The 24,535-nt window shown below is 67.4% G+C and overlaps 1 protein-coding gene and 1 long non-coding RNA gene across 3 annotated transcripts; one reads left to right on the forward strand and one right to left on the reverse strand.

Moving 5' to 3' along the window:
• Nucleotides 1–19: 19 nt before the first annotated feature.
• LOC113595455 (uncharacterized) lies at nucleotides 20–7,041 on the reverse strand. The gene is made up of 2 exons (XR_003415952.2): nucleotides 6,045–7,041; nucleotides 20–1,383 (listed from the first exon to the last, which is right to left on the reverse strand). It is a non-coding gene; the product is annotated as an uncharacterized LOC113595455 (long non-coding RNA).
• On the forward strand, nucleotides 3,831–24,227 carry SLC22A18 (solute carrier family 22 member 18). Of its 2 annotated transcripts, XM_053202768.1 has the most exons (11): nucleotides 3,832–3,949; nucleotides 6,275–6,561; nucleotides 8,873–8,970; nucleotides 9,732–9,892; nucleotides 10,241–10,373; nucleotides 17,647–17,765; nucleotides 18,470–18,577; nucleotides 19,414–19,514; nucleotides 21,674–21,775; nucleotides 21,977–22,097; nucleotides 23,994–24,227. In XM_053202768.1, exons 2-11 carry the CDS (start codon nucleotides 6,418–6,420, stop codon nucleotides 24,170–24,172), a joined length of 1,266 nt encoding a protein of 421 aa, XP_053058743.1. In that variant the 5' UTR covers nucleotides 3,832–3,949; nucleotides 6,275–6,417; the 3' UTR covers nucleotides 24,173–24,227. The 2 variants fall into 2 exon arrangements, with proteins under 2 accessions (XP_053058744.1, XP_053058743.1); XM_053202769.1 differs by lacking the exon at nucleotides 18,470–18,577 and having other exon boundaries at nucleotides 3,831–3,949.
• Nucleotides 24,228–24,535: the final 308 nt, after the last annotated feature.

The raw sequence follows: 24,535 nt of genomic DNA on the forward strand, positions 1-24,535 counted from the left end.
GTCGCTTAACCTCTCCGTGCCTCTGCTTTCTCCCCTGCAAGGCTCCTGAAGAGTCTCGGGGGCCGTGTCCACACGTGCCTGGCGCGGTGGCCAGCACCCTCCCCGTGGCCACTGTCTCCACACGCCTAGAGGGGTGGCCGAGCACAGCGCAACACCAGCGGCCCCCTCCAGCTGCCACTGTCACGTAAGCTGGACATTTGCTCTGAGTGCAGGGCCGTGGGCTGGTGGGGAGACTCAGACCCCGACACCTCCATCATGTGCCGTTCCCTAATAACCCGTAGGGCACGGTGGAATAGTGTTCACACGCTGGGCAGCATGGACAGTGCCACCAAGCCCTCCAGAGCCCTGGGGGTCCGTGGGGCACAGGTCCCCGTGACTCTGCCCGGCGCTCAGCAATGTCCTCGGCCAGCCCCGGCTGGACGCTGGTCGGTACGCAGCTGCCGTCGGCACACCCTCTCTGTGCCAAGCAGCCCCGTGCGTTATCTCACTGAATCCGCCCAGACCATTTCACAGATGGGGAAACTCTGTCAAGAGGACGAGCCCCTTGTCAAGAGCTGGTAAGTCCCGGAGATGCCAGCCTGCTGGGGCTGACTGCAGGCCCCCCCCCCCCCCCCCCCCGCCGGGCTCCATCCATCCTGAGCTCACTGGCTGCTGGGTCCTACAGATAGGGCCTCCCTGCTGAGCCCCTCCCCCAGATGCTCTGGATTCTGACTTGGGGCAAACAGTAGAGCGAGTGGCCGCCTTGGGTTGGACATCAGCCACGGTAGCCTGGAAGCCCACTGTTGGCCGTGGGTCCTTGAACAGGCCCTCCTCCCCGAACGTCCAGTCGGGATCCAGACCGGGAGTGTTTCCCTGGGGCCTGGGGGGGGGGGGGGGGCGGGGGGCCTCCCCTCCAGGGGCTTCCAGGCTGGTGGGTGGAGTCAGAAATAGGTGAATAAACCAGGGCGGGGTCCATGGCCTGATGAAACCGGCTCCAGGGAGGATTCTCAGGGTGAGTCCCGTGGGGGGAAGGGGCTGAGATGCTGGGGTCTCGCTCATCTGCAGTTTATCAAATGTGTGCAATACCCAGCTGTCACTGGAGCTGAGCAGGGGACCAGGGGCCCGGGGGCAGGAGGCGCCAGGGCCCCTAGAGTCCGGCCCAGCCAGGTTCCAGGGCTCCCAGAGCACGGAAGACAGGCTACTGTGTGTGGCCGTCCCCAGCACAGACAAAATAACCAGGCTCCCTAAGTGCCATCCAGGCAGGCGGAAGTGACCGCAGGACAGCCGGGGGGCTCTCTAGGGTAGGAGGCTGTGTGGGTTTGTGACTTCTCTTCTGGCTCCCTGGAGGTCCTTCCTGCTTCCTCCTGGATGGCTTCTCCATGAAGTTCCCAGCGGGCAGAGGTTCTGGAAGACACTGGATGGTCAGAACATGGCATCGTTCCCTCCAGCCGGGGGACGAGGCAGCAGGACAGCGGAGGCCGTGCCGGGGGGACCTAAGAGGCGGGCGCACTCCAGGCCCCTCGGGCATGTGCCTGTGGGGGGTGGGGGGGCGGCAAAGCACCGGGAGCACACGAACAGGAGCGTGTTCCTGCCACTTATTCTGCCTCAGTTTCCCCACCGCAGCCTGGTGAGCAGGTGTGGGGCCCCAGCCCCAGCTGCTCTGAGTCCTGCTCTCCTGGACGGTTCAGAGGCCTGCCTCTCCCTGATTCCAGGCTGCCCTTCTGCCCTCTCACACCCCCTCGGAGGCCCTTGCCAGGCCAGACCACAGCTCCTGGCCACTTCCGCTCCGGCCTCCCCTGGTTGGACACCCCTCCTTCGAAGCTGTTTTTCCCCTGAGCACGGAGGTCAGGGCAAGGCGTCCCTCTGGGGGGCTGGAGGTAGGGTGCCCATGACCCTGTGTTCCCATCTCCATGCTGCTACCCCTACCCCAGCGCCTTCCCTCCTCCCTCTGGGCCAACTTCCAGCATGAGTCTGTCTGGCCTGCAGGGACCCATAAAGGGAGAGTGGCCAGCCATCCTGGTTTGTCTAGAACTCTCCGGGTTTTTCCCTGGAAAGCCCCATGACCCAGAAGCGCCTCAGTCCCGGGCAAGCTGGGGCAGCGGGTGCCTCACGCCAAGCCTGAGTTTCCCCAGACAGGGTCCCCTGTTCCTCCTCTGCTCTGGCGGGAGGAAGGAGACATAACCTTCCCAGACTGTATCCCACCCGTCACGGGGGGACCCCAGGTCTCCAGTCTGCGAGCCTCCTGCCATGGGCACCTCCAGCATCCTCCACTGGCTGTCATGAGGGACCCCCGCCGCAGCATGAGGGACCCTGCGTCCCAGCACACAGCCAGGGGCAGAGCAGGGCTCAGTGCATGCAAGGTGTGAGCTCGTCCATCCCAGGCCTCTGCCCCCGAGCAAGCTACTCCCTCCTTCCCCCTGACTCTGCGGTCCCTGCATCACTAGAGGCCCGTGGAGAAGCCCCCGGTAGCTGGCAGAACCTCCCCTCTAACCCAAGGCTCAGTCCCCTGAACCCACCCGCAGGGTGAGTCAAAACTGACCTGGCATTCAGCTCAAGAGACCCCGCTTTGGACATGGGCCAGCCCCTCCCAGACCCCAACCCCAGGAGCCTACTCACAGACTCCAGCTCTAGAACATTCCTTGGCACCTGCCAGCCCAGCCCCTCCTATGGCACCTGCAGAGGGACTTGGCCCTCTGAGACCCTTAACCAGGTGGCCTCTGGGACGGAGCTGACAAGCCGCGGCCAGGCCCCCGATGCCCACAGCCGGCCGGGGTGCCCCTTGTAAGGCTATGACTCCAAGAACAAGTCACCAAGTGGGAGTCGGCATCCGACACCCTCTCCCAGCTGGGAGGGGCCCCCTGAGCCCCCAGCACGGACACTGCTGTGGGGGTCTGGGCGCCCTGCTGGTCGAGGCCCAAAGCTGCGCCTCGGTGGAGACCCCCCCACCCTGCCCCCTGGTCTTGGTCCTAAACTGGCCAAAACCCTGTGGGCATCCCCAAAGAGGTAATGTTTGAGGTGGGCCCTCGGGAAATAGAGTAAGAAACACTCAACCCACGAAGGGGCTCATCTGCCCAGGATGAAGCCCCCATCAAAGCCCCGGCTCGGGCCACAGCCCCAGACCACACTCTCCTGCAGCGGCACACTGACCCATGTCTCCGCCCACCTGAGCGCAGAGTTCCAGCACGTTCTCCCTTGAGAAACCCTCTCGGCTCCTGGGGCTCTCACTGCGGGGTCTCCCCCGGCCACGCCCAGTCCATCAGGACCGCCCCCCGGGGGTGAGCAGCTCCCCACCCCCCACCCCAAGTCCGCGGCCCCCTCACCATGTGCCTCCCCTGCTCAGCCCTCTGGAGCTCCCCAGGGCCCCCCCCCCTACCGAGAGCTGGCCTCACCCCTGCTCTCCAGAATCTACTCTGGCCCCACACACGCTGACTCGGGCTCTCAGTATACACCCCAAGCCTGGCTCACCCCTCTGCCTCTGTTCAGCCTGGCTGGCCCTGCCCGCCCCTGGCCCATCTTCGCTCACCCTTAAGACTCCTTGGAGGCATCACCTCCTCCGAGAAGCCCTCCTCCCTAACCCCAGCCCTGATTCCTCCAGTGGGCCTGGATCAGCCTCACCCTGCAGCCTGTTTCTGGGAGAGGCAGGTGGGTGGCTGGGTTGGCCCCGGGGCCGGAGTGTGTCCCCGGGGGGGGGGGGGGGGGGGGGAAGTGCAGAGCGTTTGTTGAGTGGCTAAGTGAGGGGGGTTGGCTGCTCTGGAGAAGGACGACTGGGCCGGGGATTCCAGGGTTACGGGTGCTCCTCTCTCCTCGCCCAGCCCAGGGGGCAGTTTTCCTGCACTCTGGGACCGGGACCAGGAAGCGCCCCGCCCACACTGAGCCAGCTCACGACAGATCCTCCGGCAGCCCCGATCCCTTCGGCCCCGACCAGTTCCCAGCCTCCAAACGTCCTGCTAGAAGCAGGAGGAAGGCAGGGGTGAGTAACCAGCCCCTTCCTGCCCACCCCGCATGCTGCTCGGTCCCCTCAGCCTCCCCGACCTGCCCTGGGGCAGAGTGGGGACTCCCACCCCACCCTCTCCTGCCTCTTTACCCACAATTCCTGCCTAGAGAATCCAGAAGGAGCCAGATGATGTCCCAAGCTCCTGGCCAGGTCTCTGGGGAGCAGCCACAGGCCCTGGGGTTTGGAGGGGGAGGTGAACCTCCTGGGGACAGTCCCATCCCCCACCCCCACCCCCACCGAGCACAAAACCGCCTGAACTCCAATCCTCCTCCCAGGGCTGTTGAGTCTAAGACACTGTGTCCCCCTACTTCCCAGGCCAGCCTTTCTTAAGGAAAAGCCCTGCTGGTGCACCTGCCCCAGCTCGGGGCTCTCAGCACAACTCCTGAGCCTGACAGAGAACAGGGGACACTGTCCTCAGATACAAACACGCCCCCCCCCCCCCCTGTTTGCACTGTCTGGACTGAGCTCTTCCTCAAACCCAGGCCCACAGTGTGTGTGTGTCGGGGGGGGGGGGGATGGTGAGCCGCTCCCCTCGCTGCCCCGGGGCCCACTAGCCTCTGCCCTGAAAGGCCCCGACTGCAGGCCGCGGGCTCCCAGGCTCTGCCCCGAACAGCCGGACTTTGGTCCCTGCCTCCCAGCCCTCGCCGGGCACCGCGGGAGGACCTGGCCCAGGAGCCTGGTGCCCGGCGGCTTCCCGCTCTGCTCAGCTACAGTTAACACAGGCAGAGGGGACTTCACATCTGGGCCTATGGTCTGGCTCTGGGGGACAAGCAGCAGAGTCCTGGCCCGGTACCTTACCTGGGGTACTGTGTCTGACCCCGAGGCCGAGTGTGTGTGCTCCTGTGGATTCCAGCAGGGAATCCTAGGGACCGTAAGCCCCCCTGCAAGCCCCACAGACAGACGGCTTGGAGCCAGGCGTACCTGCATCCGGGGCTCTGGCGGCCCGGCCAAGGGGGTACAGTTGCTGCAGGTGCGAAACGAGGACCAGCGTCCCCTGATCTGCAGGGGAGGTGGGGAGAGGGCCCAGGAGCCATTTCCAGAAATGTTCCTGTCCCCCCCCCCCCCCCGCCCCCGGCCCTCCTCTGGGTCTCTGTGCAGACCCCAGGGAGGGGGCAGGCCAGACACTGAGCCCTGCGTTCCTTTCCCTCTCTCCACCCCTCTCCCCTCCTCTCCTTTCCAGCCCCTGGCTCCTGTCCCTCTGCCCACCCCATGCCCCGACTGCTCTAAAAGTCAGAGTTCCTGCCGCCCCACCCGAGTGAGAGCAGGGGCTGTGTGGGAAGTGGCGGGGTGGGGGGCAGGCTGCTACGCCCCTGGGCCTGTAAGTGGAGGTGAGGCTGGGGCTCCCCAGGGAGGGTGGGTGCCCCAGGTCACCCCAGGAAGGCCAGAGTCCCAGGTTACCCCAAGAAAGCTGGTGCCGGGTCACCCCAGGAAGGCCAGGGCCTCAGGTCACCGGGAGACCTCAGGTGCCCGAGCCCAGCACTGGAAGGGCCAGGCCGGAGCTTCCCCGGGAGGGCTCACCCCGCTGGAGCGGTGCCCTAGGGCCGGGCAGGCACCAGAGCTCACTGTGGAGAGGACGCCCCTGACCAGGACCCCTTGCGGTGTGGAGCCTGTGAGCGGCCGGCTGACGGCCCCTGACCCGCGGCTCTCAGCCTCTAGCCTCTACCCCCCAGCCTCCCCGAAGCGGGAGGGGGAGGATGCCAGGAGGGCCAGGCCCGGGTTTCCTCCTGCTGTTACCCAGCCCACTCCCACCCCTGGACCCCAGGCTCTGAAGGCCACCCTCGGGGCTCAGCTGACAGTCGGGTGTTAATTTGGTGACACTCTGTAGAGGCCTCCCTGGCCCTACAAAGTCTAGTTTCTGCCAGTGAAGGGCTAGAGGGCACACAAGGCCTTGCTCTGTGCCCCGCCCCACCCTCCGGCCACCCCAGAAGCCCCCTTGGGCTGGGCAAAGGGTGTCAAGCCTGCCTCTGGAAGCCACCCCTAGTGGTGAGGGGTCCACCGTGGGCCTGAGGCGCCCCTCGCCCGACAACAGGGACCCAAAACCATCAGCCCCATACATGCAGGGGGCACCTACCTGAACGGCAGTCAGCACCCATCCGGGCCTCTAAAATGGGGCCTCCCTCTTAGAATGGGGTGCTGGTGCCTTCCTGCATGGGGCACGTGGGTCCCCCAGCTTGATTCAGGCTAGGTTCCGGGGAGCTGTGTGCCCAGAGCCCCAGAGCTGGCTGGGGAGGCGCCTAAGGTCACACAGCAAGCGGCCGGAAGCCCTCCCCGGGGGTCCTGCAGCACTGGCCTCTCCCACAGGCCCTGTCCCAGAGGTGAGCACCGCCCGCCTCCCGCCCCGTGACTCAGCACCCTCGCCGGGCACCACAGGACTTTTGCCCCCTGCGCACCGTGCCGGCCTCCTGCCCCGATCCGTCCAGGCTCTCCCGCCGCACCTGCCCAGGATGCAGGGAGCCGGAGCCCCCAGGCGCCGGGGCCCCTACTCCAGGGAGACAGGCGCTCTGGGCCGTCCCGGGGTCATACTACTCACCTATGCGCTGGTGACCCTGGGGCTCACCTGCCTCTTCATGCGGTTTGCCATCATGCCGGTGAGTGCCCGCCCTCAGCAGCCTGGCCGCCAGCACGGCCGCACTGTCCCCCTCGGCTTCCATCTGTGCAACAGCGGAGCCCCGGGGGTGGGGCCGGTGCTGCCCGAGCCACCCACCACACGGAGCTGAACAGGTTGAGGGACCCGGGGACCGTGCTTCCCGGTCCGCCCGTGGGCACTTCCTGTGCCCTGGTGCACAGCCAGCCCTGCCCCGTGGCAGTGCCCCTCCCCCCGGCCGGCCTGGCTCCGGCCCCATTGCCCTATGGATCCACCCGCCGGGACACCTGCTCGGCTCCCGTCCTTCCTGTGCTCGGGCCTCCGCTCAGGCCTTCTCCGCAGCGAGCCTCCCCTCCCAACCCCTGCCCGGACCCTCTGTCCAGGTCCTGCTTGGCCAGCCTTCCTGCCCGATGTCCGCACCCCACAACCTGCCACATGTCTCCCCGACCGGGACCGAGAGGGAGGGCGGGGCTTGACGCATCACCTCCTCTCCTGCCCCCCCCCCCGCCCCCCCCCCGCCCCGGCCTGGAGCGCTGCCTGGAGCGGTTGGTTAAGCACTCAGGGCCCGCCCGCCCACTTTTCATTGATCCCACCTTTGCACCCTTGCTTATTCATTCAACAGACCCGTGTGGGGCTGGCCGGGCTCCCACCCTCTCAGGGCAGCAGCACCCGGGGCGGGGGGGGGGGGGGGGGGGGCTTGAAACGTCCCAGCGCCCCTTCTCTGTCTGGTCTGGGTGGGGCCATGGCACAGCCACTAAAGCCCCCCAGGGGATTCCCGTGAGCGGACTTGTGCCTGGGGATCTGGCTGGGAGGGGGCCGCTGTGGGCATGGCAGGAGCCCCCAGCCAGGTGGCGAACCCTAACCCCTGCCCCAAAGCCCATTTCACTTCTACCAGACAGCCCGGTCCAAGCCCTGACTCCCTTCCTTAGCGGCCAGGTGGCCGGGGCGGACGCCTTGAGGTCCCATCATGAAACGGGTCACGATGTCCCTCCCTGGAAGGGTTGGTGCAGGGAGCAACGAGAGAACAGTTAAAGGCACAGAGCAAGGGCGGCTCTCCCGTGGATGTTGTATGTATCGTTCAACAAATGCCCATCGAGCACCTACTGTGTGCACCCTGTTCTCAGAACTTCAAATAGAGCAGGCAGGGACTAAACCATCCTTAGGCTGTGCTGTGCGTAAGATCATGAGGCGTGCGGGGGGTGCTGGGGCTGCCCACAGACGTGTGGTGGCTTTGGGATCAGGAAAGCCTTCCTGAGAAGGCGGGCTTAAAGGAAACAAAGAGCAAGCCTGGCTAGTTAGTGCCAAGGCCCTGGGGCAGTAGTGAGAACAGTGCAGCTAGAGAAGAGTGAGTGGAGGATGCCGGCCGCGGGGAAGGCCCCGCTGCCCTCAAGGTCTGTGAAGGGTGAGCCCAGGAGCCGCCGATGTATTGAATGTGGCTGTGCAACGGTTCATGATTTCGAGCCCCGCATCAGGCTCTGTGCTGACAGCGTGGAGCCTGCTGGGGATTCTCCGTCTCCCTCGCTCTCTGCCCCTCCCCCACTTTCTCTCTCTCAAAAATAAACATTAAAAAAAAAAAAAAAGAATGTGGCTGTGCAAGAAAAGAGGGGTTCAGGGAAGACACCAGGGTTTGGACCTGAACCCTTGCCGGGGTGGGGGGGGGGTGTCAGCAAGGGAGCAGAGGGGCCGGTCCTGGGGGGAGGCCATGGGGAGTCCGTTCTGGATGTGCTGCATTCCAGATGCTTCTGGACATCGAGTGGAGAGCCGGGGGCAGTTCAGGAGAGAGGTCCCAGGACAGCAGCTGTCCTGGGGACCAAGCGGGGCTCCCTGGGGTGACAGGCGCAGAGCAGCAGGAAGGCTCAGGCAGGAGGGCGAGCGCCTCCAGGGCTCTGGAGAGACACTGGTCGCTGCCTTTACCTCCCCAGGTGGGCATGGCTCCAGAGGGGCCAGGAGAGGCTGGAACCCACAAAGAGGAGGCCTGTGTCGTTCAGGGAAGATACTGCAGTCCACGGGGCAGCTTTGAGCGAACGAGGCTAAACCGGTGGGGGCTGGGGGCCCCCCCACCTGTCTGAGGTGCGCCCCGCAGAGAGGAAGGAGGGCCAGCCGCTGCCTGTTAGAGCCTGGCCCCAGAGCCCCGTGGTCTCCTCGCTGTGGGAGACGCAGCTGAGTCCCAGGCCCCAGGCCCCTCCCAGACCCACCGCAGTCTGGTCAGAGCAGCTCCCTCCCGCCCAGCCCGGGGCCACCTCTCCCCCTCCTCACCCTCCGGGGACCCTGGATCCAGACCCTGACCCTTCCCATGGGCCCCCCTGTGTCTGCAGTACCTGACCCGGAGGCTGGGCCTGGACTCCGTCGCCTTCGGCCACCTGCAGACCACCTTTGGCGCGCTTCAGCTGCTGGGCGGGCCCGTGTTGGGCAGGTACCGTGGGGCAGGGAGTCTGGGGGCCCTCCCCCCAACGATGACCCGGGCCTGCCCCTCGGAGGTCAGGGGCTGGGTCGTGCCAGCCTCTCAGACCGACACTGGGCACAATAGACCCTTTCATGCCGGGGACCCCTGCTCCCCGGGTCCCTGCCCGCCTCTTCCACGAATTCTGGTTTGTGGCCAAAGAGGGGATTGTCCTGGCAAGGCTGTCGTGGCTGGAAACGTCCAGCATTGCCGAGCTGGGGGTCCCACCAGCGACGCCCCTGGACCCCCACTCCTCCACCGGCCTCAGCGCTGCTGGGGCGTTGGGCTGAGGGACATGAGGGCAGACATCATCCTCCCGCAAACCCTGGGGTGGAGATCCACGTGGCAGGCGTCAGATCTTCGGGGGAACTGTCCAGAAAAGGGACTCCAGAGGCGGTCAAGTCGGACCGAGCAGGGCTCCCCAGGGTTTCGCGGCCCTGCTCGGAGGCCGGGTGGAGACAGGGCAGGAGCCTGGAGACGCTTTCTGCACAACACACACACAGCTTGCTCCCTTTGGAGCCCGCAAGGTGTTCTCAGAGGGAGCAGGAGGGCCCTGCTGGGCCAGACACCCCCAGGTCGCCGGAAGCTGACCCACTGGAAGGACGGCGACACTGAGGCTCCGAGACGAGACCCCTGCGGCCTAGCTCCTCGGCAGCCCCGGGGGGCGGGCGTCAGGGGCAGAGCTGGCAGGGCCTGCTTGGTATCTGTGAGGATCACAGGTTCGGTTCCCCCAGGTTCGCCGACCGGCGCGGGGCCCGCGCCGCGTTCACGCTCACCTTCCTGGCGTCCTCTGCCTTCTATCTGCTCCTGGCGGCCGCCTGCAGCCCGGCCCTGCCCGGCGTGGCCTTGCTCTACGCCACGCCCTTGCCTGTCGCGTTCATGCAGGGGATGCCAGGTAGGGCCAGGCGGGGCCCGCTGGGGCTGCGGGGGGGCTGCGGATGGGGGTGGGGCTGAGGTCACGACCTGAGGGAGATGCGGGGCGAGGGTCTCCTCTGGGTACCAGTCTAGGCCAGGGAGCAGGACCGAGGTGGGGGGGGGGGTGACATGGGGACGTGGCCTGGGGGGCAGGTGGCTGAGGGTGGGGGGCGTGGCCTGTGCAGGTGCGGAGTAGGTCCTGGGGGGTGTGGACGAGGCGGCCTTGCGCGGGACACCCTCAGGGTGCGGGGTGGGGCGCGGTCCGGGCCTAGGCCGCTCGGGGCTCCGCGAGGGGGCCTCACGGGCTCAGTCCCCGCCCCGCACTCAGTCGCGCAGATGACCATCGCGGACCTGTCTGAGCCCCAGGAGCTGCCCGCGGCCCTGGGCCGCCTCGGCCTGTGTTTCGGGGTCGGCATGATCTTTGGCTCACTGCTCGGCGGGACCCTGAGCGCCATGTGCGGGTGAGTGGCCGAGGCTGGAACCAGGCCGGGAGGTGGGGGGGCGGGCCAGGAAGCGGGGTGCGGGTGCTGGTCGGGATGGCCGAGACTGGGTGGGCCCAGGCCGACCACCTCGCCGGGCCTCGGTTTCTCCGTCTGCACGTTGAACGTCTTGGGTCCGGTGTGGGACGGTCAGCAGGGACCCACGCGGTGGGCGGGGCTGGAGGGGGCGTGGCTAGTGAGCGGGCGGGGCCGGAGGGGGCGCGGCGAGCGGGTGGGCGGGGCTGGCAGGATGGACAGGGCAGGGACGGGAGCCGACCCAAGCAGGTGGCGCGGCCCGTGCAGTCCCGCAGGGTGCGCGCCAGGGCGGCACGGAGGGCACCAGGAGGTCCCAGGCTAGGGGGACGCACGCGGCTGGCCCCGGTCACATGAAAACCAGGCCGGACCTGAAGAAATTGGACGGCAGGCCCTGGAGGCGGGGTCCCCGGACGACCAGCGGGCATCCTGCGATGGGGGTGCTGCGGGCAGGAGGACTCGAGGGCAGCCTGTGGGCGGTTCCGTAACTGCACAGAGCCGTCTGCACCAGCAGCCCTTGGAGTGCCCCCTGGGAGAAGAGAGGAACCTTGAACCCGGGACACCGAGCCCTGGACAGGCCCTGCCGGGCGTGGGCGGGGAATCTCACTTCCGCTGCCCCACCCCCATTCCTCCTCCCTCTCCCCAGCAGCCCCAACACCCACTCAAAATCGGCTTCTTTCATAGGAGTGGACCTTGCTCCTTGCCTTCCTTCGACTCAAGTCTTTGCTTTTGGTCTGGAATGTGGGTGCCCAGCTGTGGATGGGAGGCCCTGTGCCAGCTGGGGACCCACCCGTGCCGGCCTTAGGGAGTTGCCCTGGGGCCCTATTCAGGACAGGAACCTTGCTGGTCTCTGAAGTCACACACACACACAGAGGAACACACACAGGCACCTCTGTTGACAGCCCTCCTTCTGATCTCGGATGAGCCTGTGCTGGCCCCTGGGCCTCTGGGGGCATCGGTCTCCCCAGGCTCCCCCAGTGCCCCCAGACAGCCCCCAACAGTGGTAGATGCAGCGGGTGATGGCTGATCCGCAGGGACGGGGAAGGGGAGGGTCCCGTGACCGGCTCCACCAGCTCCCCACCCCAGGATTTTCATCAGAGTCTGGGGTGCAGATGTCTGTCTCCACAGAGCACCTCAGCCAGGAGGCTGCGGGGGGGGGGGGGGGGGAAGCAGAATTCCTTTCATCTGCTTCCTCACCAGGATTTATGGAGCCGCCCCTAGGTGCCCTGAGATTCCAGGTTCTGGGATACCGTGGTGGCTAGGACAGGCCGGGTCCTCGGATGAAATGAAAATGATATGTATTTCTAAAGTGTCGGGGTGAACTGCCTGGTGTGAGAAGTAATACAGCGCGATCGGGGGCCAGACAGACGGGTGGTCACCAGGGTGTCACCTGCAGGAGGTGAGGGGGGCGGCAGGACGACCGGGGAGGCCGGTGTGGATGGAGTGGGGAGCAGGGAGGGCCGGGAGCCGAGGTGGGCAGGAGGCGGGGTCTGCCTCGGATTTGCTGAAGGCTGGGATGTAGGTGTGAACCCAAGGCCACGCCTGGACGCTGGGGCCGGCCTTGGGGGGAGCCGTGAACCTTGCTGAGGTCTGAGCCATCCGCCATGCCCATGGCGGCTGGGTCTCCGTTGGGCTGAGTCTGGTGCCCATTAGGCCCTCCAGGCAGCTATGGATCGGGCAGCTGAGTGAGGGGACCTATAGTGAGCAGAGCAGGGCTGTGTCCTCAGGCGGGTGGTTTTTAAGCCCCAGGAACGGGTTCAGGTTGAGCGCCAAGCCCCGAGCCCCAACCTGGCACTTCACGTTAGAAGCGGGGGTCGAGGAGGAGGTACAGTGAGGGCAAGAAGGGAAGGAGATCCAAGAGAACATCCGGAAGCCGAGAGGTGTGCAGGTCAAGGAGGGGAGGACCCTCGGCGCTCCGAGGGGCGGCAGTGACCATGGGTTCTGCCTGCACATGAGCCGCTGGGGGTGATGGGAGCCTCAGTCGCTAGACCAGGAGCGAGAGGAGGGAGGAGAGCTTCTGCGCTCCTGGGGAGAAAAGGAAGAGGGTCGGGAGGGTGTACCGGGCGGGGGGGGGACGTCAGGGCGTGAAGAGTGTGCGGGAGAGGGCGAGGCAGGCCGGGAGGAGCCTCCCCGCCCCCACGCTGTCCCACCTACCTGGACTCACAGCCAGGAGCCTGTTACCGTGGTCACCTTGACAGGTGCTCTCACCCATGAAATGGGCCTGCGACTGTGCCCGTGCCTAGGACCACCCCCCCAGCCCTCCCCCCACGCCCCCTCTTGTCCCCCCCAACCCCCCCCCACGTCCCCTCTCGTCGTCACCTTCCTTTTTTCCGTCCCAGCTGCTGACCCAGGAGACACCACTCACTGTCCTCCCCCCTGGGCCTCCCCCAAGATTGCCTGCGCCCCTGCCCTCGTGTTCCGGAAATATCCATTCAATTCTGTGCCTTCTTTCATCCCGAGATCGAAGGTGCTTTATAACCCTATGCATCCTTTGATGGGAAAACGGAGGCCCCGGAGAGCGCGAGCCTCCCCATCCAAGGCTCGGGGGAGGCGGGCTCCCGGACCCCGAAGCCCCGTGGCGAGGGCCACATCCCGCCTTCCTTGTGAGGGCTCCCTGGCTGCCATCTTCCTGTCTCCCGTGCCCCGGTGACCCCTCCCCCAAAAGGCATCAGCCGTGTCCCCCACCTCCGGGAGCAGGTGAGGGGAGAGGAAGTGCCCTTGGCAGCCTGCGGGTGTGGGGCGGGCACCAGTAGAACTGGTTTCAGCTCAGCCCGGAGCTCTCCTACCCAGGGCCCAGGCCCTGAGTCACTTAGCAGGTGGGGGCCGCTCGGTGACTCATGGCCCTGAGCCCAGCGCCTCACAGCCTGGGGAGGCCTCTATCACGCCCTTCCCACAAGTGCGCCCTGGGCCTCGGCGGTAGGCAGCACCAGCCTTCGGAGCCCAGCTGAGTCAGGTCCCGGGGGGGTGGGGTCTGGGGGTCCCCGTCGAACGTCGAGCCAGCCCCCAGGCCTGATGGCTGGAGTCAGCGTGGACAGGCTTCCCCCGCCGAGTGCGAGGCTTGGGCTCCGTCCCCCGGAAGGGGTCGGGATTTGGACAGATGCCCCCGAGGGTAGCAATTCCTTTCGTCTCGGGGGGGATTTGGGCCCGGCTGGGGGCTGGGTCAGGCAAACCGACATGGTGCCAATGGTGTCACCGTCACTGGCGGCCCTCCTGGGCGCTGCTAACGCGGGAGAGGGGCCCCGCTCTGGCCCCAGGGCGAGCTTTGCCCGGGGGCGCTCGGCGACTCCGAGGGGATTTATTATACTCCTTATCTGCAGCTCTGAAGACTGGGGACTCCGTCTCAGCCTTTGTTCTGGCCGGGGAATAGGAAGCTCTCATCCTGCTGACAGAGGGTTTCTGCCCGGGTGACACGGCCGCTTCCCCTGGAAGTTAATGAGTAAACACACTGGGACAGGAGTGACTCATGGGTCAGCCAGGCGGCCTGCCCCACTCGGTGCTCACGATGGCTCATTGAGGCCGTGCGGGGCCGGCCCGGTGTGCGGCCTCCCCACCGCACGGGTACACAGAGACCTGACCCAGAGACCCTGGGTTTTCCGGGCAGCGGGAAGTACACACAGCACAGGGCCCACCTGGCCAAGAGCGAGCTCAGCTTAGACCCGAGAAGTGAGAGAGAAGGCAGCTACTGAAGGTGGGGCTGGCACAGACAGTGTTCCAGGCAGAGGGGGAGCCTGTGCAAAGGCCCTGGGGCAGGAAAAGGCCTGGGGCTTGTTCGGAGGCCTGTGTGGGTGGGACTGGAGGGATCAGGTGCTCTGGGAACACAGAGGGCTGCAAAGTGTTAGGCCAGACAAGGCTTTTAGGCCTTTTTTCTGGGACCCAGAAGCCAGAGGGAGGCTGAATCAGGAGTGGCCCCACAAAGACTCCCATTTTCAGACATTGTTCTTGCCACAACATCATGGGATGTGGATGGGGCACGGCAGGGGGACTTCACCCCAAGCCCCAGGCTGGACGTCCAGTGACTCTCTGGAGACCCTCACAGCCAAGTGTCACATGAGGCTGGGCCCCAGCTGACCCCAGCCTGCCGTCCGGGTTGGATAGGAGAGGGCGGTGCCACCCGGGAGGCCCTGCGTCCCCTGGGCCAGGGGAGCCACAGAGCAGGAGGGAGGGTGGCCCAGGCTTCCCGAGTACCGTCACCCTGTGGCCAGTCCACATAGGGTGGGCCAATGGCCCAGCCCACCGCCCTCCTGATTCTGTCGGCTTGGCAAACTCCAGGCCCTCGAGATAGAGGTGAGAGGTGGCGTTTACAGCCTGCACCGTTTGACCAGCGTGGGCAACCAGCCGTGACGAACGGAGGCCGGTGGGCTGGGCTCCAGGACAGCCAGGCGGCCCCCGGGGACCTGTGCCGCCCGTGGGGGATGGGGACAGGGTGTCCCCGGCGAGGGTGGCCCTCATTTGCATCTGAGGAAAGGAAGTCACCCAGCAAGGTCGCCACCGGGAAGGGCAAAGGGACAAAAGACTGGTGCCCAGAGTCCTGCCCGGAGTCCTTTCCCAGCCTTCATCCCTCCAGCCTCCCGTCCGTCCAATGAGCCAACAACCACGGCTCGCAGACACCCCTCGTGATCCTGCACAAAGGAAGCAGGAGGCCCCCAGCAAGGGAGCTGATTCTGCCTCGTGCTCAGGGGCGCACTGACCCAAAGGTCCCTGGGGAGGGGCGTCGAGTCTCGTCCGGGAGGGCAGAGCAGTGCCCGCCTGCCTACCCGGTGGGGGCACAAGGCCAGAAAGGGCTGAGAAGTCCCTCCACGCAGAGGCATGAGGTCTTTCCGGCATTTTGTCCTGGGGGAGCCGGAAGGGGGCCTGTGGCGGGGGTGGGTGGAGGAAGGACACTCCCTCCCTCCGACGTCCCCTGGGAAGCTGTGGCCCCTCGACTCCCTCCGGGGCCCCCAGAGTCCTTGTGTTTCCTTCGGTTTACCAGCTAGCACGCCGGGGTGGGGGGGGGGGGGTGACAGCCCACAAGAAGGGGCCTGGCTCCTTGCCACCCAGCCCACACTTGTCACCAGCCTCCCAGAATAGCCACCTAGGTGGCCGCCTCTGCTCCCACGAATTTCCGGGGCATCTGGCAAAGAAAGCAGGCTCTGTCCCTGCCCCCGAGGCCCCGCGCAGTGACATGCGGGTCCTGAAGAAAGGGCCCTTCTCTCTGGGGACAGCCACCGGGCCCGGGGTGTCCCTGCCCACGTCACAGATCAGTTCCTGCCAGCGGAGGAGGGGGCTTTGGTCCGTGCTGGCCTCGTCCCTCCCCGGGGTGTCAGTCCGTGGGAATTCCTGTTCATTTGGAAGCCTGGTGCCCAGAAAGCCCGAGCGCCCACCATCCCCGGCAGTGGGAGTCGGCCGGGGGCCCTGACATGGGCCAGTGCGGGGGGAGGGGGGGGGTCCGCAGCACGCGCAGGCTGGACCAACTGTGTGCGCCTGGGCAGGTCCCGGCCCCGCCCCCACGCCTCGCTGACCCCACGGGGAACAGGGCCTCTCCTGGCTGTGGTTGCCCACAGGAGCCCTGTGTGTGTGCACCCCTGGGTGCGTGCGTGTGTGTGTGTGTGACTTGCTCGTCTGCGTGTGCACACGTGCAGCCGTGGGGGGCGGGGCGGGGGCACTCAGCTTGTGGCTGGCCTCGCTCGGAGATGCAGGGGACACCCACCCCCCTCTCGTCCCATGCTGTGCGGCCCTGAGCGGGAGCTCCGCTCGGGTAGGCGTCAGGGCTGCGTGAGGGTGAACGGCTCTCACCTGTTCCGCGGTCTTGGCTCGGGGTCCCGCCCAGGCCCAGGCGTCCTCAGGGCCAGGCACCGTGTGTCTGAAGGAGCGAGCCCCTCTCAGAGGACAGAGTGCCCCCTGGGGAAGACTGCCGGGGCGCACGGAGAAGGGCTCCCGCAGGTGCATGGGAGCTCCCGCAGGTGCATGGGAGCTCCCGCAGGTGCATGGGAGCTCCCGCAGGTGCATGGGAGCTCCCGCAGGTGCATGCGAGCTCCCGCAGGTGCATGGGAGCTCCCGCTGCCGCCGAGGGGAAGGGCTCTCTGGCCAGGCACCAGCCTGGAAGGGCCGAGCAGCCTGGCTCAGTAAGAGGCTCCCACGTGTTCCTCCCTCCGTCCCCCACCCCAGGAGGGGGCGGTTGGCCCGCAGGAGGAAACGGGGACGGTCACGAGGGCTGGCCCCGGGGCCAGCGTTGTCAGGTGACGTGGGGTCACTGGAGGGGTCAGGGCCCGAGTTTCTTCCACCTGATGACCCACAGCCCGGAAGGGTTTTCTCGGAAGCTGAGGGGCCCTCCCAGGTCCCGGTCTTCGGTGCGGGCGGGCAGGAGGGAGGGCATCCTGAGGGTGGTGCCCAAAGCCCCTCCCCCAGCCCGGAATGTCCCGCGCCCCAGGTCGAGGGGGAACAGGAGTGCTCCCCAGGAGGGAAGGGAAGGAGGCGTGCCGGTCTCCACGACACAGAGGAGGCTGCGCAGGGTCCCATGGTCTTCGTGCAGGTGGAGCCGAGATGCAGACCCGAGCCCCGGCCCGCCCCTGCACCTCGGGGTCGCCGGCACCCCCTCCTGGCGCCCCGGCCCCAGTGCCGCCTGGCGTGTGTCTCCCCATCAGCCCCCAGGGACAGAGAAGCGGCACCTACAGGGACAGTCGAGCCGTCCCCCACCCCGGGAGGCCCGTCCAGTCCCCGCAGAGGGAGGCAGGGCCCTTCCTCTGGGAACCCGTTTGCTCCTCCGTCCAGGGCTGTGCAGGGAGATCCCCGTCCAGACACCGCCTGGGGCTGAGGCGCGGGCCCCCAGGTGTCCAACGCCCTTGCCCCGGCTGGGCACAGCAGGTGCACCGGGTCGGTCCCTGGGGGTCTTCCCACCCCTCGACACCTCCTGGGAGAACCCCCACCCAGCCCGCCGGGGCTCACCTCCCGGGCTCGCGCTCGGGGACCCGGGCCCACGTGCTGTGGCTGCCGAAAGCTGCCGCTGCAGTGTGACCGTCGGACACGGTGACGGCTTCGTCGGCCCCTTCATTCTGTCACCTAATGAATGCGCCCTGAGGGTCCCGTCCCCTCCCTCCAGGTCACAGGCCGTGGGGACATGGCTGGGGGGGTTTGAGCGGTTCTCAGCTGCTGAGACCTCATTGTGGCTGAAGGGGCCGGTAGGGGCCGCGTGTGGTGCCCACAGCCTGGGACCCGCGTCCTGTGTCACCACTACTGTCGCCCCCAGGATGCAGTGCCCCGCGACTGTGGCTCTGGTGGCCAACCTCGTGGGAGCCGTCCTCAGCTTCACCTTTATCCCCGTTAACACGAAAGGGGCCAGTGCCCACGACCGGGCGGTCCCCGCAGGTAAGCCCCGCCTGGGACGCCCCGCCAGGCTGGCCCCCTCAGGGACGCGGTACCTGGACGCCGGGCGGGTATGAGGACTGAGCCCTCCGCCTCCCCAGCCAGCACCCCGGGCCTCCCTGCGGGGAGAGTCGGCCAAGGCCAAGATGCGCGACAGCGGCTTCCTGTCTGCTGGCGGGGGGGGGGGGGGGGGGGGGCGGGGGGGGGAGCATCAGAGAGGCTGAGGCTGGAGGCAGGAGAGATGTAGGGGAGGCCCGGGGAGGACGGGAAGGACCACGGGGCAGGGTCAGGGTTAGCCAGGATCCTGAGTCCCAAATCGCCAGGTGCCATGGTGCCCACGAGCCACTGCCTGGGTCACATGGGCTGGGGGAGCCAGGGCCAGGCCAGGTCGCCTGACAGCAGAGGCACTGTGTTTCCGGAGCGCCTCCCAGAATTCGGGGGCTCCAGGGTCAGTGGGGGCAGAGGGCTCAGCCCTAGGAGCGTGATGAGCTGCCCGGTGCCCCCAAAGGGGCCAGCGAAGGGGGGTGCCGGGACCTGTGGGCTCCCGAGCCCACGAGCAGGTGCCACGGCCAGAGGGAGGAGTATCTGCTGAGAGCAGGTGCCGGCATGGGGGCGGGGTGCTTTCCCGGACCCTGCAGCCCGGCCGAGACCAGGTCAGGGAGCCGGAAATGGGCTGAGGCCTGCCCAGCCTCTCCGGGTCCCCCCAGGCGGACCCCAGGCCAACGTGTTTGACCTGAAGGCCATCACCCGCCTGTTGCTGCAATCGGGGGTCCTGCCCGTGTTCCTCATCAAGGTGGCGTCCAGCCTCCCCTTCGGTGAGTCCCAGACCTGGTGCAGCTGAGAGCTCGGGGCCGTGGGGAGGGGGCCTGCGGTCAGGGCGTCCCCCTTCTCCGCCCTGTATCCCGGGCCGCACGCTTTCCCCTTGCCATCACACGCGTCCTGGAGAAGGGGCGGCCCCCTGGGCCCCCTGGTTCCTGCCGAGTGGAGGAGGGAGGGAGGGAGGGAGGGAAGGAGGAGGGGAAAGCGGTGCCCCATTCCCTGCAGCCCCATAGGGCCCCCCTCACGCACAGTCCGAAGTGCCCTGTGCTTGGCAAGCCCCCCAGGGTCCGTCCGAGAGCAGGGGAGGCAGTACGTCTGAGATGAACCCTCAGGGGTGCCCAGCACCCACCTCCAGCCCCCGTCCGGGGTCCTCTCCTTGGGGGCAGCGCAGAGAACAAACTAGCGAGGCTTCGTGCTGGTGCTCCAGGGCTAATCCCTCACCTGCAGGGGCTTCTTGCAAAACTGTGCTGCAAATCTCGGGGTCGGGGTCAGCGGGGTTGAAGGCTGAGTCAGGGGACCGCCTGGCTGGGCCGGCGCCTGGAGACTCCGGTCCGACTTCAGTCGAAGGGGCCTTCAGGGGCCACCAGTGGGTCCGGGGCCAAATCCTCTCACACGGTCAGCCCCGGGCCCCCCACCTCCCGACCGCCTTCCCTCCTCCCCCCACCTACCCCACCTACCCTCCCGCCCAGCCACGGGGTAGCTTCCGGCACCTTCCTGTGCACGGGCTACATCGGTCCCTGGGGCCCCGCTCCCTGTGACAGAGAACCACCAAATCTCAGGGAAGGCCGCCAGGGCCCCACAGTCACCCGCCCTCCCTGAACTCCCCTCCTAGGGCTCTTCATGGTCATGTTCCCCATCGTCTCCATGGACTTCTTCCAGCTGGATGCTGCCCAGGCCGGCTACCTCATGTCCTTCTTCGGGCTTCTCCAAATGGTGAGTGGGTGCTGGGCACGCGGGGCGCATCTCAGACGCAACGGGCCTTGCAGGGCGCTGCCCTGAGCGCCTGCCATCGCTGTTCTGTACCGTTACCTTCCGGCTGCCCTCCTGTCCCCGGGGGAGTGTGCCCTCCCCTCCCTGCCCAAGGCAGCCACCAACGGGCCTGCGCCCGGTTTGCACACTCGTCTGCCCCGGAGAGGGGAGGGAGGGGGCTGGTACCCAGAGGAGGCCAGCGAGCCCCTGGCCTCCTGTCTGGAAGCACGCGAGGGTGCACGGTCCTCCGAGTGTGCAGCCGGGAGCCCCCCAGCAGAAGGACAGGGCGGGAGAGAGCCGGTGGTAGGGCACGTGACAAGATGCGGGCAAGTTCCTCGGGCCCTTGGAGCCCCGGTCTCCTTGCCCATCAAGCGAGTGACCCTTGTGGGGTGGCTGGGCAGATGAGGTGAGCTAACCCGGCAAAGCTCTTAGAAGAGGAGGAAGCCCCACCCAAGTGACGGTCACTCGGTCCTTGCGAGGCGCCCTGAGACGGGCAGCCGCCTTCCTGTGGTACGGGGTGGCCCGTCTCCCAGGCCCCAGCTCCTCCGGGGCATCTGCACCAGGGCCCGGGGCGCAGGGACAGGTGGCGACAGCCGGAGAGCGGGAGGGGCTATTCTGGGACCGTCTGAAGGGGAGGGAAGCGTGTGACATTCCCAGCTCCTCCTGGGCATCTGCTCCCCACGCCTCTGGGCCCAGGACGGGTCTCACCCCTGGTGCGAGAATAGCAGCCACAAGGGCAGGAAGGCCTCAGGGCTGCTGCCGCCCGGCTGGCGGGCCACAGACTGGAAACAATGATAATTCTCCAGAGCTGGGGGCCGCGGGTTCTAAATGGCCGCTCCAGCCCGCCTGGGCCCTGCCCTGAGACCCCCAGACCCAGGAGACCAGGCCTGTACCTCTGCGAAAGCCAAGAGACCCCCCCAAGACCCTCAGGGACAGACGCGGGTAGTTCCGGCCTGGCCCGGGGCAAGGTGCCCGATGGCGATCCCGCCCGAGACGGGCCTGGGGCTCCAGCACCCCTAAGGATGGCGGGCGACCCCCGGGGGCAGCTGAGGCCCCAGCTGCGTCTGGAACCTCTGCGGGCAGAGGGTGGGGTTTTGTGTCTACAGGGAGAGGCCTGAGGCCCCCTCTGCCAGTCACCTCCCAGCCCCCAGCCCCGCGGGGTGGGGCTGGTCACCGAGGGTCTCAAGAGGCAGCCTGGGCGCCCCCACAGCTGGGCTCCCACCTGCTGCCTCCCTCCGCAAACCATTTCCTGCCCCACCCCGAAGCGTGTGGGCTGCAGCCTGACCCCAAGGGGACCACGGCATCCCCCTCCCCGTGGGGGGCGTCGGGGTTGGGGGCGGGGGGGGGAGGGAGTGGCAGCCCAGACGGTCCTGAGGGATGGCGTCACCACCCCAGCGGACTTGCAGACCCCTGTCTGTCGCAGGCCGTCCTGCGAGAGCCCCCACGTGGCCCTCACGTCCACCCCAGGCACGGTGCCACCACAGTGCTGGGAAGCGTCCATCGTACAGGGCTGGGGGGAGACAGAGATAAGCCCCCGACCACCCTCATCTCACGTGGCAGGGGTGATGAGCTGTCAGAGGAGAATAAGGGTCCTCAGGAGGGCAGAGGTGCAATTTTAGATGGGACAGTCGGTTGGGGGGGTGGGGGTCGGGAGGGGCTGCAAGTGCAAAGGCCCTGGGGTGGGGAGCACACCAGCTGCTGAGCTGGCTGAGGCAGCGGACTGGGCTCGGAGGACATGTCGGGGGGGGGGGGGGGTCCGCAGGGCCAGGAAGGACCTGGATTTACTCAGACTGGGGTGGGGGCTGTGGAGAGGGTCCACGCAGAGGAAGCCGTTGCCCTCCCCCGAAGCCGCCTGTGAACAGTTAGTCGGCCTTCGCTTGATGAAAATGTGTTCATCACACTGGAAATAAAGGACACGGGATTCGTTTTGGAGATGACTGTCCGGGTGTATGGGTGCCGACGTGCGGTGCCCAGGCCACCCCGCCTCCCGAGGACCTGGCCGCTTCGGGACCCGCCCTTCTCCTCCGGCCGGGTGGCTGCTAGGGCTGGGAGGGGGTCCCCAGCTGTGGGGGGGCCGCCCCGGCCAGACCCCTCCCAGCCGGCCTCTCGCTCTGTCTCCCCAGGTCATTCAGGGCCTGGTCATCGGGCGGCTCAGCCGTAGCTTCTCGGAGAGGGTGCTGCTCCAGGCCAGCGTGCTGGGCTTCGTCCTGGTGGGACTGGCCATGGTGAGCACTTTCCTCGGGGCCGCACCCCACTGACAGTGGGGTCCCGGACCCATCACCCCAGCCGTCTGCACATCCCAGGCTGCATGTGAGCCCCAGGGCCCCCTCCCCCCGGGGCCGGCTCTATGGGGCTCCGGGGATGGGCCCTTCCACCCCGGTCCTGTGTGGCCCCCCCAATCCCGTGGCCTCCCTGTCCCATGCCAGGCACTGATGTCCGACGTCCTCCACTTCTGCCTCCTGATGCCTGGCCTGGTCTTCAGCCTGTGTGCCCTCAACGTGGTCACCGACAGCATGCTGACCAAGGCCGTGTCAGCCGCAGACACGGGTGAGCCAGTGAGGGGCAGGGGACCCCCGGGGCCTCCTCTCTGGGAAGCTCTCTGGGCAGTTTCGGATGGAGCAGCTCCCCCGCCTCCCCAATTTCAGGCTGGGTCTGCCCAGACCCAATGAGTACTGAGTGGGGTGGGTGGCCCGGGGTCCAAGTGGCGGTGGGGGGGGGGGGGGGGCGGGGGCTGCAAGATGGCTCAGGTGAGAATTCTGGCCGCCACCAGGCTGGGCTGGGCCTGGGGGGTGGAAAGGGGGCTTCTCGGAGCTGCTGTCTGGCTGGGCTCTGAAGCAGGGACAGGATTTCCTTATAAAAGAGGAAGGGGAAGATTGGAACATTCCAGGCCAGGACCCGGCTCGGCGAGGTGTGGAGGGGGTTGGAACTGAAAGGCTCCTGAAGAGGCCAGTTAGGAAGACAGCCCAGTGGGGCCAAGCGTGGTCAGCACAGGGGGCTGCCAGGCCGGGAGGCGGGGTCCCCCCTCCAGCACGGGGTGGGTCGGGGGTGCCCGTGCTCCCTGAGTGAGTGGGGGAAGGCACGCAGCCGGTTAAACCCAGAAAGCCCCCAGCGCCCCCCCTCCCGTAGGACACGGGTGTCCCCAGACAGGGGATCCCCCAGCCCTCACTCTGTGCCCAGCGTTCTTTCCAGAGGCCTACAAGCCTCTTGTCCAGACTCAGCTCCCTGCCCCTGCCCTGCCCCCGGGCTCCTGTGGCTGGTTGGGGTTGAAGAACATCCCAGCAGGCTAGAGAGCCCACCCGACCAGCCACCCCTCCACCCCTCGCTCCAGCTCTAGCCGCCTATCTGCCAAGGGGGGAGGGGCAGGCTGAGCTCTAGAGGCCGAGATGGGAACCCGATGGCCAATGGTTGCAAGGTCGCATCTCAGGGCTGCTTCTGGTCCGGGGAGGCCAGGCAGGGCCCGGAGGGCTTCCTGGAGCGCTGGACCGGCCCCCAGGAGAGGCCAGGAGGACGCCGGGGAACGAAGCGTGGAGAGATGGGGGCAGGGCCCGGCAGGGAGGGGGGCGGGGCCGCACCTGAGGCCCCGCCCCTAGGCTCAGAGGGACGGGGAGCTGGTTCCCAGAGCCAGCCTGGGAACCCGAGACCACAGAGGGGGCGGTAATTGCTCCCGGTGTCTGCAGGGCGTGTGGGCGGGCGATGGGAGAAGCCGCTCTTAAATTTCCCCCACGCCGGGCCCTGGGCCCAGGCGGGGCCGGACCAGGCCGCTCCCAGCTCACCCGGCGGGCTCTCCAGCAACCCGAGCGAGCGAGCGGAGCGGAGCGGAGCGGGGCCCTGAGCCCCTGGAGCTGGGGACCCTCTGGGCACGTCTTGACAATACACGCACGCACACACAGGACACAGCTGCCCGGAGGGGCGTAGTGACAGGGGAGTCAGGTAGCTGGGGGCAGAGGCGGCCAGGTGAGCCCGGGGAGGACGTGGGTGCAGAGAGGCGGGCGGGCCGCCCCGCGAGGGCCCCCAGGACCCCGCTCCTGTCCTGCGGAGGGCATCCTCCAGTCGGTACGAGGGTGGTGGAGGCTGTGGGGAGCCTGCCTTGCACCCCAGCCCCAGCCCTCACTCTGTGGCTCAGGAGGATCTCCCCCCAAGCCCGCCGTCCCCACGTCAGGGAGGCTCTCTCCAGGCTCAACCGGCCTGAGAGGGCGGGGCCTGGCCCGTGACCTGTGGCTCCACTCCGGGGCTCCTCTGGGCTTGGGAACTTTCTGGGGCAGGACGCAGGCACCCGTGTGGCCCCTGAGTGGCTGGGTGGTCCGAAAAGCACAGTCTGGGTGGAGGGAGCTGGGGGAGCAGAGAGCGGACAGGGTTGGGGGCGGTGAACACGGGAGACCTGGGCTGCGTCTGGGAAGCGGGTGGCCAGGGCAGCCTGACTTGCCGCCCACCCCCACCCCTCAGGGACCATGCTGGGCCTCTGTGCCACCGTGCAGCCATTGACTCAGACCCTGGGGCCCACCCTGGGCGGCCTCCTGTACCGCAGCTTTGGGGTCCCCGTCTTCGGCCACGTGCAGTTTGCCATCAACCTCCTTGTCCTCCTCGTGCTCTGGAGACAGCCTGTGCCCCGGAAGAAGGACTGAGTCCGGTGACCAGTGGCCCCAGGGCACAGACTGGCAATAAACTCTTCCAGCCTGAGTCCTGCAAATTCCCATGGGTTAAACAGGGGACCTGGGGGTGAGCCATGGAGGGACGGAGGGTCAGATGCTGGAGAGCTTCCTGGAAGAGGGGGCGTGCAGCAGGGCCCCAGGGCTCTGGAGAGAGCCTGATCACCCAAGTTGTCCTTGTGCAGCAGGCCCTCCCCCACCTGGAGCCCGTCCCACGAGGAGTCCGTCCCCAGCTAGGAGGCCCCCCTGTTGCCGCCCAGACAGCTCTGCTCAAACCCCCCGAGACCGGAGCTGTCCACCCGCCCCCAGTCCTCCACCGGCTTGGCCTCGGGGCCGAGC

This window comes from Acinonyx jubatus, chromosome D1, assembly GCF_027475565.1.
Source record: "Acinonyx jubatus isolate Ajub_Pintada_27869175 chromosome D1, VMU_Ajub_asm_v1.0, whole genome shotgun sequence".
Taxonomy (NCBI): Eukaryota; Metazoa; Chordata; class Mammalia; order Carnivora; family Felidae; genus Acinonyx; species Acinonyx jubatus.

What these genes read in the sequence shown, in the direction of transcription:
- SLC22A18 (XM_053202768.1), top strand. Translation starts at nt 6,418, where the DNA reads ATGCAGGGAGCCGGAGCCCCCAGGCGCCGGGGCCCCTACTCCAGGGAG. An exon ending in TGCGGTTTGCCATCATGCCG is followed by an intron (nt 6,562 to 8,872) that starts GTGAGTGCCCGC and finishes CTGTGTCTGCAG; the next exon opens with TACCTGACCCGGAGGCTGGG. An exon ending in ACCCTGAGCGCCATGTGCGG is followed by an intron (nt 10,374 to 17,646) that starts GTGAGTGGCCGA and finishes TGTCGCCCCCAG; the next exon opens with GATGCAGTGCCCCGCGACTG.